The following is a 20,364-nucleotide window of genomic DNA, read 5'->3' as shown; positions in this document are numbered from 1 at the left end:
TACTGCTTGAGCGCTGTCAACCAGTAATCACGTCAAGCCAGAACGAGATCTCACGAGAATTACAATGGCAGCCGTCATGGACTGACAGAGGTGCTAAGTTTTAAACTTCAGCTTGTTCATCGCGCTGTAAAGACAGTTTAGCTTCCAACGTGGGTAGTGTTACAAAGACTGCTAAACTGGTAAATGTTTTAAGTAATGACTAACTTTTTTCACGTTAAACATGTTCATTTGTGATGCAAACATTAATTAAAGTGCCGTACGGTATGCATGGTATGGCGGCAAGTTTCACAACGGCCGAACGTCATCTTAAGTTAAAAAATTAAACTTCTTGTTTACAAAAAAAAATGTATATATATAAAAAAAAAACAACAATATGTCACGACCTAAACAGATCGCGCTCTGATATCGGAGCAACATCAGAGCAATCTAGGACTACCATATCATATGAAGACGGATCGGGAGCTACAGAGTGAAAGCTGGAAGTTGAATGGGTAATTTGGCTGTTTAGACACGGACTTTTGGCCAAACTTTACAGAAAGAAGGCACCTAGATGCACCGCTGTTTAAAAATGCCTGTTTTCCCAAAAATATGTTGTGCGCCACCATAGCTTCCATACCGCTAATATTGCCACGTTGTCTTCTTTTGGATTGTACTGGATCTTCCCAGTGTCTGCAGTTTTCACTCAGTAGTGGTCCATCCAGCAGCACATAAAATAAGAGAGCTGCAGTATTGTATCTAGGTAGTTCAGTTAAGCATTGTTGAAAATAGACCTCAACATTCAGTTTAATTAAACTACTGACTACATGGATTCTAGATTCTGTGCTGTGCTTTGTGTATGTGGGATAACGCCCACACCACTATAAGTTTGGTCCAGGAGTAAAGCCAAAGCCCAGGATTCATTTTGGTCAATTTCCTTACCAGGGAGAATCACCATTGTTCCAAGCCACTAGAATTGTCACAGTTTGTTTTAACCATTGCCTGCACTATATTTCTTCTTGGATTTACTTCAGGATTTTATTATAGGCTTTTTATTCATGGGGTTTGGAATGTGGCCCTCCCATTTCTTTTCATGTCCATAATGGATGCACAAATTGAGCCAAAGATTAAATAATAATAATAACAAAAAAAATTTATGAGATAAAAATTTTAAAAATATTTTACTTTTGTTAATTTGATGTTGTCAGTGTATGATTTAATATAATTTCGTAATTACTGAATCAGTGTCCTTGTTATTTTTGTATATTTAGCCTAATATTACATATATTTATATTTATAAATGTGGAACTCAAAAGGGCACAAAAATTAAGAATCTGTATTTAACATTGCAAGCTGTTGATGGGATAAGGGATTTTACTTGTAAAACTATTGCTAATGTAATGCCAAAGTTATGAGCTGTGGTATGAGTTTTGTGTTTATGGAACATATTTCAACATTTATATTTTTGTGTACACACAGGTCTGCTAAGGAGTTTGTAGCTCTTCTATGCATTATGGCAGACCAGCTGATTGCTAATGTGATAGAAATAATTGATGGTGCCCACTTCCATCGCCTGGAACTAACAGAACTTCAGCAAAATTTACTTGAAGCAAAGGCACAGGTATGATGATATACACCTTTTGTGAAAAAGAATGTGAACTAACGTCTCGTGTGATCTAGCAGTCCAGAGACATAAGGGTAAACACCATAAAACAAGCATAGCCACAAACTTGTCTTCCAGATCTTAACTTATAGGAGAAAAAAACATAAAAATGATGCCAAAACCGATTTTGATCAAATTCTAGTGGAAATATATTTATTAAACATATGTTACATCAAAATTTATTACGCAAAGACAATATATACCAAGATGTGGTCCCAAATACCCACCATTCTCTTTAAAGAAAAATAAAGAAAAAAAATATCAAAGACCACATTTACAACTAACTTTCCGCACTTTTTCATCTTAACTTTATGTAATTTTTATGTTTTCTCCACCTTTAAAGAACTTGTTTACAAGGAATTGTTGAGCATTTTTTTATTTGTTGAATGAGCATTTTAGTGTCAGCTACATGGCTTCACTTTGGCAAGTTCAAATGTATCTCCAATGTAGTATTATGCAGAGGTGCCTGCACTGGTGAGTGGTTATGACTCTCAGCTTGTTTGGTTTGTCCCATAAGCTTGGCAGGGCTGCTTTGGTAAGCTTTGGGAGGTGCCATTCATTGAACACTCACTTGACCCCTCTCTAGTTGTAGTTTACAGTCTCAGCTGGAGGCCATTTATGTAATTTTAAAGGGGTGCTAAGTGATAAGAAACAAAACACACGCACACAAAAGCTCAATTCAAATCCTAAGCTGCACAAGGATAAACACTGTAATGGATTATTGTAATGAAAGCCTGTTGAAACATTCATGTGCATAGGTGTGTAACTTGTAAATGAGGTCTGAATGCATTTAAGACAACAAATTTCAGTGCATTACGAACAATTTGTAAAGCAGAATCCACAACCCTTATTTATTTATTTATGGTTGTCCATATTTAGCACTGATGTTGTCCACATAAGCCATGTTATGTTGTTTTATGCTTCTTAATTTGCACCTGTCCATCACTTTTGGAGAATATACTTGTGTGCACATCTAAAAACAAATTACTTCAGTTATTCAAATGTGGTATACATGTCATATCACCATGATTGTGATCTGATTAAATTTTTAACATAGTTGCTTGATTTATTTCATTTTTACCAGAGTGTACAGATGTTGGACTTATTTCACGTGATTGTTATATTGTGAGCAGGATTTCTCATGAACTAATAGACTTAAGGTAGTGGATTTAGAACTAAGTTTTGTAGCATAATGTGAAAAACCTAAAATTGATGCATTTGATATCTTTTCAAATTGATATGTGTCTAAGAGCTGTCTCCCCTCATTCATGTAGAGAAACTCATTTTCTGTCTAACCATGTTCTGTTAATTTTCAGTTAAACTTGGCATTTAGGAAAAGAGAATCTTGTTAAACCTTTATTCGCCTTTTGAGTGTAAAATATTTCAATGTTGCCTTCCATTTGCCATTACAGGTTACTGACAGTGGCCAGAAAACCAGGCAAGAACTTAAAGATCATTTTATTAGACTGAAAAAGAAGCTGGATGAAGCTTTAGACCTAAGATTATCTGAACTTCTATCTGAGGTGGAGGAACTAGAAGCCGACTCTCTGCAGCCCTTAGAACAATGTGGTGATATTATAGAGCAGGGCATTTCTACAGCAGCGAGGGTCATGGATGAAGGTATAGTTTCCGAGGACAAAACAGCTGTTTGCTGTTCATGCAAGAATATCACTTATCACAGCTGTTCATGCAAGAACAAGCTCCACAGTTTGCTGGCAGACGTTCCCTTGTTTGATTTTCAGTCCTAGAAAATTGAAAACTTTGCTTGCTTTACTATTTGGTCTCACCTGAGTGACCAATGTACTCTATTTCCATCCAAGTTCAGATGTAAATTTACCTAGCAGCTGTGTTGTACTTCTTGTCCCAGAATGATTGTAAATTGCTCTTAGTTGATTCAGCGGATTAAAGGCAAAGAAAACACTAAAATGAAGTATATATCAGATGAATGACCATTAACACTGTCCAGGAAAATGGTTTTAAAACATCAGATACTGTGGTGGTCTGTAGTGACCCAGAGGGTATCAGAGATGTCACATTTTAATCCTAGTTCCATGAATGTTCTGAAATGTTCAGAAATGAGGTCAACATTGAACTTACGAGCTTAGCGGGACCAGCATAATGAACCGCATTCGAGATCTTCTCCTGACACAGTTATTTTGACGCTATCAATGATTACTACTTTCTGCTCAATGTCTTTACTCACCACTGGTGCCTTAGAAAAATTGTAGTTTAAAGCATTGGAAGATTCCATTTTGTGCCTTTATTTGTTAGGATATTTTTTAAACTGCGTGTTTTGAGGCACGTTAAAAGCCAGACATTTCATGTGTCCTTCAAAGAGGCTATACTGCAAATTTTGGGCAAAAAATTGACCATTGAAAACTGACTGAATATTTGCTTTTACTTGTCTTGTATGTTCATCTGTTTCTGTTGAAAATCAGTATTAAAGTTCCCCAAATTTACAAAGTGGGTTGCATTATAAACCTTTTGAACTGTAGGATTATTTTAACATTATAAGTAGCATAGGTACGAGTCTGAGATTTATTGAGCAGATCTTGGTCAAAACAGAAATTTTGATTTGATTAACAAATGTGTTTTTTGGGCAAAAATCTTAGGTATAGCATTTTGAATGGCTTCATTTGTTACAGGCAAACAACTGTTGGCTAATAAACCTGAAGATAATGTCGAGCTGCTGTTAAAGTACAAAGAAAATCCTGATTCCAAAACATTAAATAGGTAAGTTATAACATGTGCTGACAGTCAGTAAATGCCTTTCCACTGATCATGCCATACTGTTCTCAAATCTTTGTTTACGGTAAATGACCTAATGTTTCGCACTTTAGTTACTGTAGTTTACTTTCGCACGATCTGAGTTGACCGGTGAGTGATTAGCCTCCCACCGGTTTCTTTACCCTGCATGGCACTTATCGGCTCTAGTTGCTAATCCCCGTTACATGGGGTCAAGTCATTGAGAGTGATCTCGCAACTAGTAGGCCTCTTGTACATTTCACCGGCCCCGAAAGAAAAGTTGGTAGAGCGCCCGCTTTGGGAGCAGTGGATTCGGGATCAATCCTGGGTCGAGTTACAGCTAAGACTTTAAAAAGAGGAAGTTGTAATTTCCTCGCTTGACGTTCAGCATGAAGGGGATAGTGCAACAACTGGTTGACCCATATCAGTATAATGGCTCAGGCGGGGCGGCTTACTTACCTTTGGTAAGTCGTCTCAGTGAAGCAGCACTAAATACAAGGAGGTACATCACATGCATCTTAAGGATTCCTTCGTCGTCATGACTGAAAAATTGTTGAGCACGACGTTAAACCCCAAGCACTCACTCACTTGTACATCTCTAAGTATACCCATGAATGAAGTCGGACAAAGTATTAAGACAGACCTTTAAATTCGACACGCTGTCTCACAGCATCACCACGCCAAACAAGGAATGTAAATGCATAATGTACACTGTAGACGAACCAATCATTCGGGATAGGTCTACATGGATGTCACCTCACACCGTAATGTGGTGAACAGTTGTATGCTGAGAGCTCTCATTATGCTACGAATATGTTTGTAAATGTGTTTTAGCTAAAAACTAATTTCGCTGAGAATTAGCTGTCATCAGTTTCTTGTGTCCATGTAATTCCAATTTAGTATATCAGTCTACACGCATATTTTGTTTCTTACTGGCACCGATAGCACAGCTGGTAGAGCGTCCGCTTCAGGAGCAGTAGATCCTAGGTCAATCCTGGGTCAAGTCACACCTAAGACCTTAAAAAAGAGGAAGTTGTAACTTTCTCGCTTGGCGTTCAGCATGAAGGGGTAGTTCAATGACTGGCTAGCCCATGTCAGTATAATGGATCAGGCAGGCGGCTTACTTGCATTTGGTGAGTCGTCTCAGTGAAGCAGAACTTGATAAAAGGGGGTTGGAAATCTGTCCTGCAACATGGAGGCACATTACAAGGACTCTAAGGATTCCTTCGTCATCATATGACTGAAAAATGGTTAACTACAACGTTAAACCCCAAGCACTTAGTTACCCACTCATTTTGTTTCTTTACAGTCAGAACTGTCTTTCTATTGCAGAAGAGTTCCTTTTCCTCCGTTTATATATCGGGAACCTCCATTAAACACAGAAAACATACTCTGTGTGAGGTTTCCAAAGACTACCACGATTTACTTTTACCCCTTTTCGGTAGCTCTGTGTGAGTCCGGCATATCCGGAGACAGGAGAAGGGAAGGATATGAACTGTGGCAGGTGTATCAGATGTATGCTAGATATTAGTTGCATTAAAGCACGACACTTCGATTTATCAGATACCGGCCCGGATAGCACAGTTGGTAGAGTGCCCGCTTCGGGACCGGTAGATCCAGGATCAGTCCTTGATCGAGTCACACCTAAGACTTTGAAAGAGGAAGTTGTAACTTCCTTGCTTGGCGTTCAGCATGAAGAGGATAGTGCAATGACTGGTTGACCTGTATCAGTATAATGGCTGGGGCGGGGCGGCTTACTTGCCTTCGGTAAGTCGTCTCAGTGAAGCAGCACTAAATAAAAGAGAATTCCTTTCTTTGGCACCCTATTCGTCGTCATATGACTGAAAAATTGTTGAGTACGACATTAAACCCCAAACACTCACTCGATTTGTCAAACTGTTTCATAAGCGTGTTTGATTCAGGTGGTCTTAAAAATAACTTTAGACATAAAACCTGAATGTGTGCTACCCCACAAAACCAGACATAGACTCAGTCACAGTGACTTCTCTTGCTACCTTTAATTTGACAACATTAGCAATTCTTCCAGGACATGCTATGTAATCTTACAGGCTTACATGTATTCACATGAGTAATCAAAAAGGCATCTAGCCACGATAGTCTCCCCTGGACCAATCCTGAAGTATAGGCATCTTCTGCTGAACACTTGTGCACTTTAATATAATATTTGCATTATTAACCTGTCCCAATTAGCGTGTGGTGGTGGAAGAAATGATTTGTTCCTGTTCGTCCACACACATACCTGTAGTTGATCCTATGTACAGCTCTGAAGCCCTGAAAACGTATTCAATATGTAAATCAGGCCACCTTCCTAAGTACTCTCTGTGTCACACACATGCCTCCTCACGTGTGTACCTGTGGGTGTGCGTGGGTGTATGTGCATACTACTCACATGGGACGATAAATATCCTATGTAAAAGGTGCCCCTGGACTCGTCGTGATCGTTTAAATCCTTGTGTGACATTTTATTTTAGACGTTTAATAAGTCCTGGTATGAAGTTCCACATCATTCCAGGTATTAGAAGATGGTATAACTTTTACATGCCATTTACCAGGTTGTGTTAAAGTTAACCTACTTGCAGTACTTTGTTTTTTTTTTTTGTCAATCGCCACTTGCCCATTGTCATCACCCAAAGAAATATCACCTGATGGCTGACTTTACATTACCCATGGAAGATGTTCCACACGCAGTTTCATTTGAGCACCTGACTTTCCATTCATGAGATATTTACCCGTTATTCCACATCTTGCAAGTACATATAATCTAGACCATCTCAATTGCCTCTGCTTTAATCCAAGACATTTAAATTATGATGATCACAGCCATGTATAAACCGATGATAATACCGAGGAAGTGGCACATTTGAGCAAACTTAATCCCAAAATTGCCGCTACCTTACACAAGAAAGTTTTACCGACAACATCTCTAAGGGGAATGAAGGTGACCAGCAAGCTGTCTTCCACATAAATGCCACAAGTTTACACAAAAACTAAGACGAGATAACTGGCTACATTTCTTCCTTAAATTACCCATTTTCCATCATTGGTGTCAGTGAAAGTTGGCTTAACCAGTCCAACCAACATCTTTATGACATACCAGGCTCTATTCTTCACGTGGCAATGAAAAGGGTGGGGGCGTGAGTTTATCTGTACATAACAAATTGCATGATGTGAAAGTACTTGATGATCTGAGCACTGGCAGTGAAGATGGCGATTATGAATCCCTCTTTGTTGATCTGCACTTTGGACAATCGACCTACACAGTTGGCATTATTTAAAGGCCTGCTTGCAATGATCTCTCCTGATTTTATGACATGTTCTCTCAATTTATCAGTGACATTTCTTGTCACAAAAACTGCATTCTACTAGGAGACTTTAAGATTGATCTCTTGAAATTTGAGACTCATAAACCCACAAAGTCATTTATCGAACTTATATAATGTAATTACTTTCTGCTACAAATTACCATGCCAACCAGAGTTACCAACAAAACAGCGTCACTAATGGATAATGGATCTTTACCAGTTTCCACGATAACCACGTCACCTCAGGAATATTGCTTACGGATATCTCCGATCATTTTCCTATTTATTATGCTTCCACTACACCTTCTAAATCTAGAAACGTGCCCGAATCTTTTTCCTATCGCAAATCAACTTCCGCCCAGTTTTCATATTTTAAACATGACGTGTCTGCGATATCCTGGGAGAATACCATAGCAGTTGATGATTGTACGCAGAACGCATTCAGCACCTTTTATAACACTTTCCCCCAGGCTGTGCCCGGTTTCCACCCACCATAATGCTGACCGCCGTCGTATAAGTGAAATATTCTTGAGTACGGCGTAAAACACCAATCAAAAAAATAAATAAATATAACACTTTCAGTAAGCTTTATCAGAAACACTTCCCACTTGTAACAGTTACACCAAGCAAGCGACATATTAGGCCTTGGATAATGCATGCACTATTGACCTCGATTTATGAGAAAAATAAATGTTACCGCCTCCAACTTAAATTCCCAACTCAGCATAATCGTCATCAGTATAGGGTCTATAGGAATAAATTGAATAAGCTTCTTAAACATGCACGTTTGAACTATTTTGAACATAAATTTAACAACATAGTGGTAATATTAAGAAAACATGGCAGAAAATTAACAATCTCCTAAGTGGTAAAAAAATATTTTCTGCCCCAGCTTCTTTCAATATTGATGGAAGCGATATAATTCATGACAGATGTATTGCCAGTAATTTAAATGAGCATTTCGGATCTGTGGCCTCCAAACTTGATGACCTGATTCCTGCCAGTCATAAACACTTTAGCGATTTCTTGCCCCTTGATGTGCCCTACAGCTTTTCATTCTCAGTAGTTGATGAATCGGACATCCATGAGACAACTTTAAAATCGTCCTCGCCAGGCCTAGACGGCATTACTACAAAAGTTTTCAAAGCAGTGTTTTCATGTATTTCACAGTCTTTGGCCCACATTGCCAACCTATCTTTTTCAAAAGGCATGGTGCCCTCTAACCTTAAAGTGGCAAAAATTACACCAATATTCAAATCTGGCGAGTAGAACAAAATTGAAAATTATAGGCCCATATCTATTTTACTTTCTTTTACTAAAATTCTTGAAAAATTGTGTTGTAATACGATTCTTTAATACTTAGAACAAAATAACCTACTTTCAAACAGTCAATACGCGTTTAGAACAAGACATTCCACAACACACGCTGCACATATTCTCTATGAAAAATTGATCTCTGCGAAAGAAAATAAAGCAACCAGCCTTGTCACTTTCTTAGATTTATCCAAAGCATTTGACACCGTCAACCATGAAATCCTCTTTTATCAATTAAACATCCTAGGCCTTCGAAACAAATCATTGCAGTGGTTTTATCACTACTTAAGTGAACATAAACATTGTGTGTCCTTTAATAATTCTCTCTCAAACTTTATTTCTGTTGAATCTGGCGTTCCCCAAGGGTCAGTTGTCTGCCCAGTTCTTTTTCTCATTTACATCAATGATATAACTCAAGCTTCAACTGTTATCGATTTTACTCTCTTTGCAGACGACCAGATTATTTGTTTCTTCTAATAAAACCTCTGATGTGTTTGAAATTATGTCTCAGGAACTGGTCAGTGTGCAGCATTGGCTACATGTAAATAGATTATCACTAAACATATCCAAAACGAAATGCATGGTTTTTCTTCCTTCTAGACACCATGGCAGTAATATGCATGTACTATAGTTAAATAATGTTTTAATACAGCAGGTGAAAGACTTCTGGACTGGGCGTCTCATATCAATTACGTATGTTCTAAAGTTTCTTGAAACATCGGTCTCATTAAACATATCTCATCAAGTGTTAATAAATCTACCCTTATGACACTATACAATTCCCTGATCTATCCCCACTTGTCTTATGCCAACGACCTTTGGGGAAATACATACCCCTCATGTTTATCACCACTTTTTCTCCTTCAAAAGCGCATTGTCCAAATCATATCACACGCAGCACGGCGTGCACATACAGCACCTCTCTTCAAACAGTTAAACATTCTAACAATCTCCCAAATAAACAAGTGTTTACTGGCCTTGTGGGCATACAAGTCTATCCATCAACCATTCCTACTTCCTTTTGCTTTCAGGGCCCACTCCACCTGTCTTAGGGATATTCACCAATATCCAACAAGGAATCAATCATTAAACCATCACCAGCCCTTTCTTTGCACAAACTTGTCTAGATATATGATTAAATGCATGACCCCTTGAGTGTGGTCTCCCAAATATATTAAGAACGCATCAGTCTGTCTCATTGTTTAAGCACATAGTAAAAGTCTATCTCTTGGCATAAAAGTACTGGGAAAGTGAGCAAGTGTGACAAATTTTTAGTTTTATCTATATAGTATAACTCTTATGTGAACCTAAATATGACCAAACATCGACTATGTCCTGCTTTCTCTTTTTTTAAAATATATATCCCTCCAGGGATAGAACACGCCTGAAATAGGCTATATTCCCGCTGTAAATCAAAACTGTGTGTAACCATGTCCATAATTATTGTTTGGGCGAATAAAAGAAAGAAAGGATTCGTTCGAGTTGTTATCACAATAGGTGTTCCCATAACACCATCACTGCCTGTAACAAAATGTGTTATGATTTCCTGTATACAGTTTTGCCCAGGCATGATTTATGTGTTGCCAGCGACAGAAAGATTATTATTTTTGCATTTTGGCAGCAAAATCATGTGATGGATGGGTAGACATGTGGAAATTTTGAGTCTTGTGTTGTAAGTGGCTTGTATGTAGATAAAAACCCAATCTGTTTTACTAAAATTTGATTAAATATTATGTAAATTAAGTATTCATGCGTATGAAATATGGGCAGAAGTTGACAATCTTTTAAATTACGCCAGAATGAACAAGAAATGTTTAGATGCAGCAGTGCAAACGCATATGTGTAGGTTTTGCTTTGATTGCAATTTGACATTTTCATCTTGTCTGCTGGTGGTAGGCTTAGTTTGCATGTATGGATTTATTTATTTATTTATTTGATTGGTGTTTTACGCCATACTCAAGAATATTTCACTTATATGAGGGCGGACAGCATTAAGGTGGGAGGAAACTGAGCAGAGCCCGGGGGAAACCCTCAACCATCTGCAGGTTGCTGGAAGACCTTCCCACGTACAGCGGGAGAGGAAACTTGCATGAGCTGGTGTAAAGATGGAAGTACAGCTTTGTGTACGGAGAACCCTGCAGTTTAATAACAGATATTTGACATGACACTCCGCATGCGTAAAGGAAACGTACCGGGTAGTCATGCTTAATCTCCATAGAGTTTTATCCCAAATTCCCATTCATCACAAAATAACGATAATAAAACAATCAACCTGTTATGAAGTACATGTTCTAAAATTATTATGATTAAAATTGAGGAAACCATTAACTGTTGGTGGTAGAAGCATAGGTTAACTGCTCAGTGAAGCGTGAGCTTGTTTATTACATTCTTGAACGGTCAGTATAATTTCCTGACCATCCCTGATGCTCTGCTGCGGCGCTCAGTCACTATCAATGCAATGATTCCTGGAATGCACTTTGGGAGTCCCAGGGCGAAACTTTAGGTCATTTACCGTAGTTGAGATCTACAAGATCTACATTGAATGAATGAATGAATGAGTGATTATGGCTTAACGCCACATCGGCAATATTTCAGCCATATCGTGGCAAGAACAAGGTGAAAGCAAGAGACGAGATGTACATTGATCTTGTGAGACTACTGACATATGATGTAATGTCATGTAGCTTCACTCGCTAGCTTTTGATTATTTGTTTGTAGAACAGTCTCAAATATGTGCATAAAAAAAAAATTTGTACAGTCATATTTGATCATGTAACCCAGAACTACTGCATGATTAAAATTAAATGGATTTGTAGATAATAAAAGAAATTGTCCTGGAAAATATTTTGTATTGAACTTTAAGCTTGAAGCAACACTTTCAAAGTTTAAAGGGACACATAATAAGCTCAAATGCTGTTGTAAGCAGGGAATCCCTATTAGACTAGCACTAGTTGTTTTTTAAGACTGTATTTACATTTACAAGAACTTATTTGCAAGCATATATTGGCTTTTTCAGTGTATGTTTTATGTGTTTTTCATATGCGGGCCATGTCTAGAGCAACTTTCAGGCACTCAAAGTATTCATGCTTTATTAAAACTAACAAGTAAATTGAACAAAAGTAGGATGATTTACCAGTAAAAATTTTAGTTTTCATGCAAATGTCTTTCATTGACAGACTTAATGGTTCTCAGAAACCATCATTTTGAGTTAATATTTTATAAAATTTCTTTAAGCACATTCACAATATCACCTTTGAAGTTTAAAATCAGAACTTTCAAGTTTTTTACTGTGTGTGTGTGAAGCCAATCACAGTATATTTTTGACTGAATGTGTTAATTCTGTAACTTTTCAGCCTTCCTGAAGTGCCCTGTTTGTCAGATGTTCCTTACATATCAGCCGAGTTCCCCCCGTCCAGTGTAGAGAAGCACTTATTAGAGTCTGTAGAGAAAGAGGGCAAAGTGATAGGTAGAGCTCCTGTACAGATCACAGATATAGAAGAGCTACCTGGCAGCTTATTGGTCAAATGGAGTGAGGTAATCTTGTAATCTTTTCTATTTTGATAGATTTTATTTTTTATTTTTTTAGTGTTATTCTTTTTCTAGAGGCTTAAAACAAAGAAGAGAGGCCATCTAAAATTTAAGAGAAAATATTATTAATGAAAAATGTTGCATTTTATTTCTGTTGAGATTAAGAGAACCTCTCGTCAAGCCATATTTTCATTTAAAGTTTAAAGGTCAAAAGATTTAATTTGTCTGCTGTATGTATACAAGTTAACATGTCATTGCCAGAAAATTACTGCAGTCATCTGATGGGTATGTACTGTCTGCTTGAAATCATTCAGAAACTTTCTTACTAGAGGTGGTATTGCATAAGTGTCAACTAGTCTGAAGGAATTGTCCTTGCATTCATGGGGTTGGTGTACAATATAAGTAAAATAATTATTTTCCCTTTATGTATACTTCTGTAAAAGTCTTTTTACCTCTGAGATTTTGCAGTTGTCACTGGACTCTCACAGTTTCCACAGCACTCATACCCTATAGCCAGTGTACAACTATTTAATAAAATAATTATTAATATATAATAGATATAGATAAATTATTTCCTGTTTTTAGAAACGACACATCAAGGAGTGGTACTCCTCATATGTAGTCATGTGATGTTTTGTAGGTGGATGAGGATTCCCCAGTAGATGTGAGTGAGTTTTGTCTTCAGTACAGCTATGGTACCATCAAGTCTAATGATGACGCCAAGGCAACTTTCCACACTGCGTACACAGGGCCAGACACTATACACACTGTTAAACATTTGCGGATCAACACACCATACTCATTCCGTGTGAGCTGCAAGGGAGAAGGGGAGACAACCTGGGGGGTTTGGACTGTCCCCAAACAAGCAGTGACCACAATTCCACATTACCGTAAGTTTGGGGTGATATGTGAAATGACACTTCTGGGTTCGAATCCTAATATATTGTACACGCTGATGGTAGTATACGGTATTCAGAATATTTTGCTCTTGCCAATGTCACACAACCAATAATCAGCTTACTCTGTTTACGTTAAAGTATCTTTTGGATGAAGACAAAATAAATGCGAGAACTTTAAAAGTTTTCAAATCTGATTCCTTGTAGAATGGACTGCTGGTACTGATGGGTATTCAACCAGTAATGAGGACAAAACTGCAACAAGAACAGGCAGTTTACCTGGTCAAACCGTTGTGTTGTATTCCAAATCTCAGAGTTACAGATGTGGTCACCCTGTTACCTTTAAAGTATTAAAACTTGGAGGAGAGAGACCATGAGAATGGAGTTGGTATTGCTCTGTCTGCAAATAACACTTCAACACTTGTGAGGGAAGAGGCTGTGTTCATTTCAGCACAAGGTCAGGAAGGGCAGTCATATTTTCCTCATTGCGTTATTTTATTAGTAACTGTCAATGATTGCTTGTTGCTTAAAGTGACAGACAGCACCTGATTCATGTTTATGTCCACTGAAAGACTACCATTCAAATTATCTTAAACTGGCTTTAAATATTTAAAAAAAATTTTTTGATCCAAGTAAAAGTGAAGTGAAACTTGTCTTGATTTGGCTTCAGCACTTCTCCATTATCAAGGACAAAGTGATGTAACGTTTACTCTAGATCTCTAATGCCGAAGGTATTGTCCGTATAATAGTCTAAGCATTAGCCAGTGACAGATAAAAGTTGTGGTCTTTGGTGATGTAGGCCCAAATGCTAAATGAAGTTTTCTGGGAAATTAGACAATTAGAAGAATATTTCTTTCACTGCTTGAACTGTTGATACAGCAGGCCTACAATATCATGTACAAGGAACTCCTGCGTCCCTGTTTCAATAGCCTTGCTGCAGATGCATGGCAGGGGTATTCCTGGTTCAGGTTGTAACCTCTGGAGGGGTTGTGCTGGTGATTTGGACCCCAAATTAAATGTTTACAAAATTTCAATTGGAACTAGATTCATGCCCAATTCTGAAACAAATGGTAATAAATATAAGTAGAACTGAGGCTGATCTAGGCATTTGACTGCCGCTTTTACGCTTCAGTTTTGTAGCGGTGGATTCTAAGATGAAAGCTATACTGACCTAGTTTAGAGAAAGCACCTCGGCTTGAACACGGCGTTTTAATGATTTATTGTAGTTTATGAAAAAAAGAAAACAACAAAAAAAAAAAACATCCCTTGTATGCAAGAAAAATGATGGAGCAAAGTTTAAATTCTTTAATTGTAATAAATTCATAGAAAAAAAAATTATATAGTAAGATTTTTAAGTAATTTTAAGCTTTGTCTGATGAGACGTCGTCTTCTCGTTCCCATAATCCTGCGGCATCCCTAATGAATTTTGCATTGACTTTGCTGACTAAAGGCTAAAATGAACAACAGAAAATGTATTTTGGGAGATGAATGCACGGTATGGTACTGTCTGACACAAGTTGTGATGCCATCATTGAATATTACACAGCTGGTAAATCAACTGATTTTATGTCTGTAGTGGTCCATAAATGATAGACCTACCCCACAACACCCCACAATGGCACTTCGGCTACACGTAACTAAATCGTTATAAACGATCTCAAAATGATGTCTTCTGTGATATCATACATCTCTTGATGGAGTGAATGGGTAAAGGCTACGTCACAGCCTAGGCCGTGCAATGTGATAGCAAAGTGTTTGATTGGATAAAATTCTCAAGATGGCTGCCTCGACTCACACCAACCATTTGTGCAGTATTGTCATTTTGTTCTACATATTGTTAGGTGAAATCTCATTAAAATAATAAAGTATGATACTTTTTAGAAAGCATGAGTATCCTGCTTTTAATTGAAATGTGTTTTAGCCAGGTGCTGCCTAGTCCTTTAACACCATGCTCATGTGTGTTTCACTTACACAAATTTGGTCAGTTGTAAATATGGATGGAGGAAACCAAAGTGCCCAGTGTGAAATTTCCCCATGTCTTACACACCATATTTGTGGAAAATCACGCTAATGTTATCAGTAGCTTATTGTCATCAAGGGTAGGCCACTGCTATCGGCAAAGGTAGGTAAATCTAAAAATTCCCAATCCAAGGCCAGGATTGGAAACAAATTAGATTTAGACACCTAATCTACTGAGCTTAACCTCAGTCCTTTAATAACAATGAGGGATAGTGCAAAATTAGTAGGGACACTACCTTCTAATGTATGTAGTAATTCATTTTACGTGTCATCAGGCCCTTATGTTTCATGTATCTATTGTGAAGTCTGGAGATGAATGTTGTGTGCTTGAATATGAAAATCCTTATACATATATTCTAACACATTCTCTATTTTATTTTTACAGGAAATGTGTTTGTGGATGGCCAGGAAATGAAAAACCGACTGCCACCATTAAGCAAAGGTTTAAGTTTGACTGTCAATACAGAAATGTTAGCCAATGGCAGAATTCGTGTGAGTTCATCAGTGAAAGATAAGGAGGTGACATTTGACTGGAAAATAGATGCTAGCTGCCCATCTTCACCTATTACAGGCCCAGGGGTTGACCCAAAAGTCCGGTTTTTATATTTTGCCACAAGCTCTGCCAAAGAAGAATGGAAAATTTCTGTTGAATAGTGGAGGTTTAAGATTATGACTTGAATTGTTTTATTGTGTACTATTTTATTCCTGACATGGTTTGAATCTCAGTGACAAATTCATTTGCATTGTATGGTTCTTTTATGTATCATGGTATGTATTCTGTGGGATGTTGTTGTTGTTTTTGGAGGCATAAACAATCACTATGGAAACGTGTGTGTTGTTGCCATGCTAATCCGAGGACCTAGAAATCTGTTCCTTGTTTGATTACACTATCTGTCCATATCTCACCTGCTAACATAAATAATACATTGTTGATGAAGTGTGAATCATATCTTTGTGGCTCAACCTGTGAAACACTTGATTACCTTGTGTGAATAGATTAAATATATTTTGTTAACCTGGAAATCCAAATTAAAGTTGAGAATGCATGTATATATGTACGGCAGATCTTGTTTGTTTTAAATGGCATGCACACCTGACATCTTGTTTATCATTTCATCCACATCGACCTAAAAGTATAGCTGTTTGTTATTTGCGCTTCACACAATAAAACATAAATGCATACAAATTTATACATGTGAAGGTTTATTAAGGTTTTAGAGTTGGAATGAAAGTGGATGTGATTGCAGCCCTTCTATAAGTATCATCATGATAGAGATATTTAAGTTTATACTCCAGATTATTAAAGGAAACTGACCATCCCCAATTGTTTAAGGAATGTGGTTTGAGTTTTTTGAGGGAGGGGCTGTGCAGCAGGGGAGATTTCTAATCTTTTACAGTTTTGTTGCTCATTTTTCTTCTTTTCACTTACATCATACTCACAAATTGTAACGATACTGTAACATTCATTTTTGCTGGGGATTTACTCTGATTGGCAGACACTGTTGTTCAAGTTTGTTTTGTTAACTTTTGTTTAAGCTCCTGACATTTGTGCACACAAAATAAATCTGTGCAAAACAAAAAATTCAGCCTGGCTCACCTTCCAAACAGCCAATCTGCATTGATTCTATGTCTGTTTAAGTACCTAAATCTCAGATATTTTATTTTCCCCATATAATGCAGTATTGTGGTGTCATTTTCATTCTGGTACTGTTGTCCTGCTGACTCTACCTGTACTGTATTAACACTTAAGTTGTTTGAGCTAACTCCGCTATTTCATATAAACTCTTGCTTCCATCTTTACCAGGTATGTAAATGATTGCTGAGTGACGCTGTGAGAGTGATACCCGATATTTTTACAGGTTATGTGACTGAGCTACATGTAAAAGCCTTCAAGATTTTTTGTCTCTTTTTATGGACAAAATTCAACAGTGCCATAAATGTGTTACTCTGTGTGCTGATAATGGTGAATTATTGAAGGGATTTTTCTTTGTTTGCATATGGTTATGATTAACATTGAACTAATACAGTTGATCTCAGATATATTTATTTAATCTTACAAGCAACTTGTTTGTGAAAAAAAAAGGTACACACATGGGTTCATTTATTGTGTAATGAAACGTATTGAGCTTAAGGTTTACATTTATAGGCTTGCAAACTGTGTGCTAGTTACATAAGCCTCATGCTCTTCTCTATCTTTTGTGTTTTGCCCCTAGCATTGTGCTTTATAGTGCTTCCAGATTGGCCATGCTTGGCCACTAACATCTGCTTTGACAGTGAACCTTTACACTTTGGCTTACTGTACCTTGTATTATTAAGGGTGATTGGCGATTGTGAAAGAGTGATCAAATTTGATCCTACAGGCAAAGCAAAGAAGGTGGAAATGTTAACAAATGGTTACATTCTGGGGATGGGATGTAGTGTTATTTTGTCATTTTTTTATGTCGTGTCACATCCTGTACCTCTATGGACACAAGCCCGACCTTTATTTAAAGCCTTTGTCCTGTTCTTGCACTTCTCTTCTAGTTAAACATGTGTACACACGGGTTAAATTGATGCATCTGTATTTACTGGAAAGCAAGTCTGTGTTATTGTTCAGCTATGCAAAAGAAGTTCTTGTAATACATCTTTGACAAATGTTTCAGTCATTTGTCATTGTCTCACATTCTCAAGCTGCCTTCACAATACTCCTGAAGCCAAACTGTATCCATATTATTCAACCTTTTGCATGTACAAAGGTCTCTATTAATGCAGTGTTTGATTCCCAGTGATAGGTTGATAATGTAAAACCACATGAACAGTAGAAACTGATTTTTGCACTTTATAAGATTATATCTTGGATCAGTTTCGGCAAGAATGCTATCAAAAGTTATCAAAATGTAGACAAACGTTTTAGCATAGTTTCAATTTGACTGCAGGATAACATCACATCTAGTCCTACCCATAACAAAGGTAGAGCGGGGTGTGAGTTCTCAGTTAAATGCCTGTGCTGATTCAGTCACATGAGAATTTTGAAAATTCTCCAGCCTTCACCCTTCTCTGTGTCTTGATGGTAATATGGGCTGACATTACTTGTAGAGCCATAGGGGTGGTCTGATATGAAGTTCTTATGAGATCACTTTCCTTCCACCAGCATGGCAAACACCTGATGAGATCACTTTCCTTCCACCAGCATGGCAAACACCATATGAGATCACTTTCCTTCCACCAGCATGGTATACACCATATGAGATCACTTTCCTTCCACCAGCATGGCACAACATCTGCTGGCAAAACCTGTGCCTTTTGTGTGAGAATGTTTGTCGGTAATTGGCCAAGTTGTTCATTCTGAGCATTCTGAGGCTTCCTCCAGCCATAAAACTTACCACAGTCCAATGAATAAAATATGAGAACATTACCAAGCAATTCATGAGCTAATCAGAACGAAGGCTGTTTAGTTCTACCTAACAATTTGTGGCATTTCTCATTGAGTTGGTCAGTTCTCAGCAGTTTTTCTGTGTTAGGCATGTCATTTTAAGTAAGATGGTTGTTTACTGTAACATATGGAAAGGTTAAAATCTGAAGTTACATAACAGTGCTGCACTGACGTAACCATGACTTTTTTGCATTAACTTTTATTTAGTGTTCCCAGAACATTCACAGCAAATCTGATTGATCAATACACATTTATTTTGTGTTTCAATTTCATATATACTGAAGTTCACACTTCTTTAACAGTTATTGGCAAAGAACAATGTTGTTTGAAAGAATTTCTAGCATGTTTACAGCTTTCAGCAATGTTATTACAGTTATTGTCTGATGTATCCATGGTAATAAAATGTGTACAGAAAACCTAGTTGGTGTGGTGTTCATATATTCCTAGTATTGAAGAGAAGTATCATATTTTTACTTCTTTGGTATGAAAAGGATGACTGACTTAGGTAAAGTGCAAATAATAGGATGTCTGAGGTATTTTTCTCTTATTCATCCACTAGTCAATCTGTAATATGCCATTCTAGTTGCCAGTATGCTGTGGAGGGTGTATTTTTTTATTTTTTATTTATTTATTTTTTTTTTATAAGTCAGGATATTTCATAATATTGAAATAAGTCATGAGTCACCACTTGAGAGCTACATGTCCTGTAGGCTATTGGAGTGGGAGGAAGCGTTTCTAGATTTTACTTATATTTATAACTGTACATTAACAAATTTATGTTGATGGCTGCAGAATTTGTATGGTTATCATTATTTTATTATAGTGTCATGCCCTTTGACAACGTGTGGGAAAAAAAATGAAACGAGTGTTAATGAGATAGGTTAAATAACTTGTGCGCAGGTGATGAGAAACATGGAATGAAATACATCAGGCCTTATCTCAAAAAGGTTGGCAAATCACAACCTAAATTACTTCAATGGAAAGCAGGACATTGAGTCATTGTTATGCCAAAACTGGATTGTAGAGTAACATATACAATATTAGAATGCATTGGTTTTTATTTTAATGTACTGCTTTTAATGCAACATGGTATACTGAGAAAGGTGCATGTGACGTCAATAAAATGATGCCTAGGTCCAGCTGCAAAGCATTTGACAGGTCCCCACTGCTTGATGAATTAAGCATATAATTATGTGTTAACTAATCCTTCATTATAAAAAAATAATAATGAACACTTCTGGGGATATTGCTATTTAAAAACCTCTTTGCTGTATCCCAGGCCATACAAGTACATGTATTTTCTGTGTGACCTCTGTGGTGTGACAGTGGGGAAGGCCACTAAAGAAATGCAGTGGCCGGCAAATAAATGATATTCCTCCCAAAACATTAAACGCATATCAGATATACTCCAGAGATATTAACCATCCCGCGGTATAATGATATCACCTTGTCCATGTTAGAACGTAGAGAGGGGTGAACTCCATCTGT

General features: G+C 37.3%; 1 protein-coding gene across 1 annotated transcript; it reads left to right on the top strand.

Annotated features, from left to right (window-relative positions):
* The first annotated feature begins 66 nt into the window (after window positions 1-66).
* On the top strand, window positions 67-19,348 carry LOC135465874 (cytokine receptor-like factor 3). The gene is given in 9 exon segments (XM_064743281.1): window positions 67-179; window positions 1,456-1,597; window positions 3,052-3,259; window positions 4,285-4,372; window positions 12,375-12,555; window positions 13,190-13,439; window positions 13,653-13,819; window positions 13,821-13,902; window positions 15,850-19,348. Coding segments are annotated over 8 exon segments (1,353 nt in total). The 5' UTR covers window positions 67-179; window positions 1,456-1,489; the 3' UTR covers window positions 16,119-19,348.
* The last annotated feature ends 1,016 nt before the right edge of the window (window positions 19,349-20,364 follow it).

Source organism: Liolophura sinensis, chromosome 1 (assembly GCF_032854445.1).
Source record: "Liolophura sinensis isolate JHLJ2023 chromosome 1, CUHK_Ljap_v2, whole genome shotgun sequence".
Classification (NCBI taxonomy): Eukaryota; Metazoa; Mollusca; class Polyplacophora; order Chitonida; family Chitonidae; genus Liolophura; species Liolophura sinensis.
The sequence above is the reverse complement of the archived record's forward strand: the minus strand, read 5'-3'. Positions and strand labels throughout refer to the sequence as shown.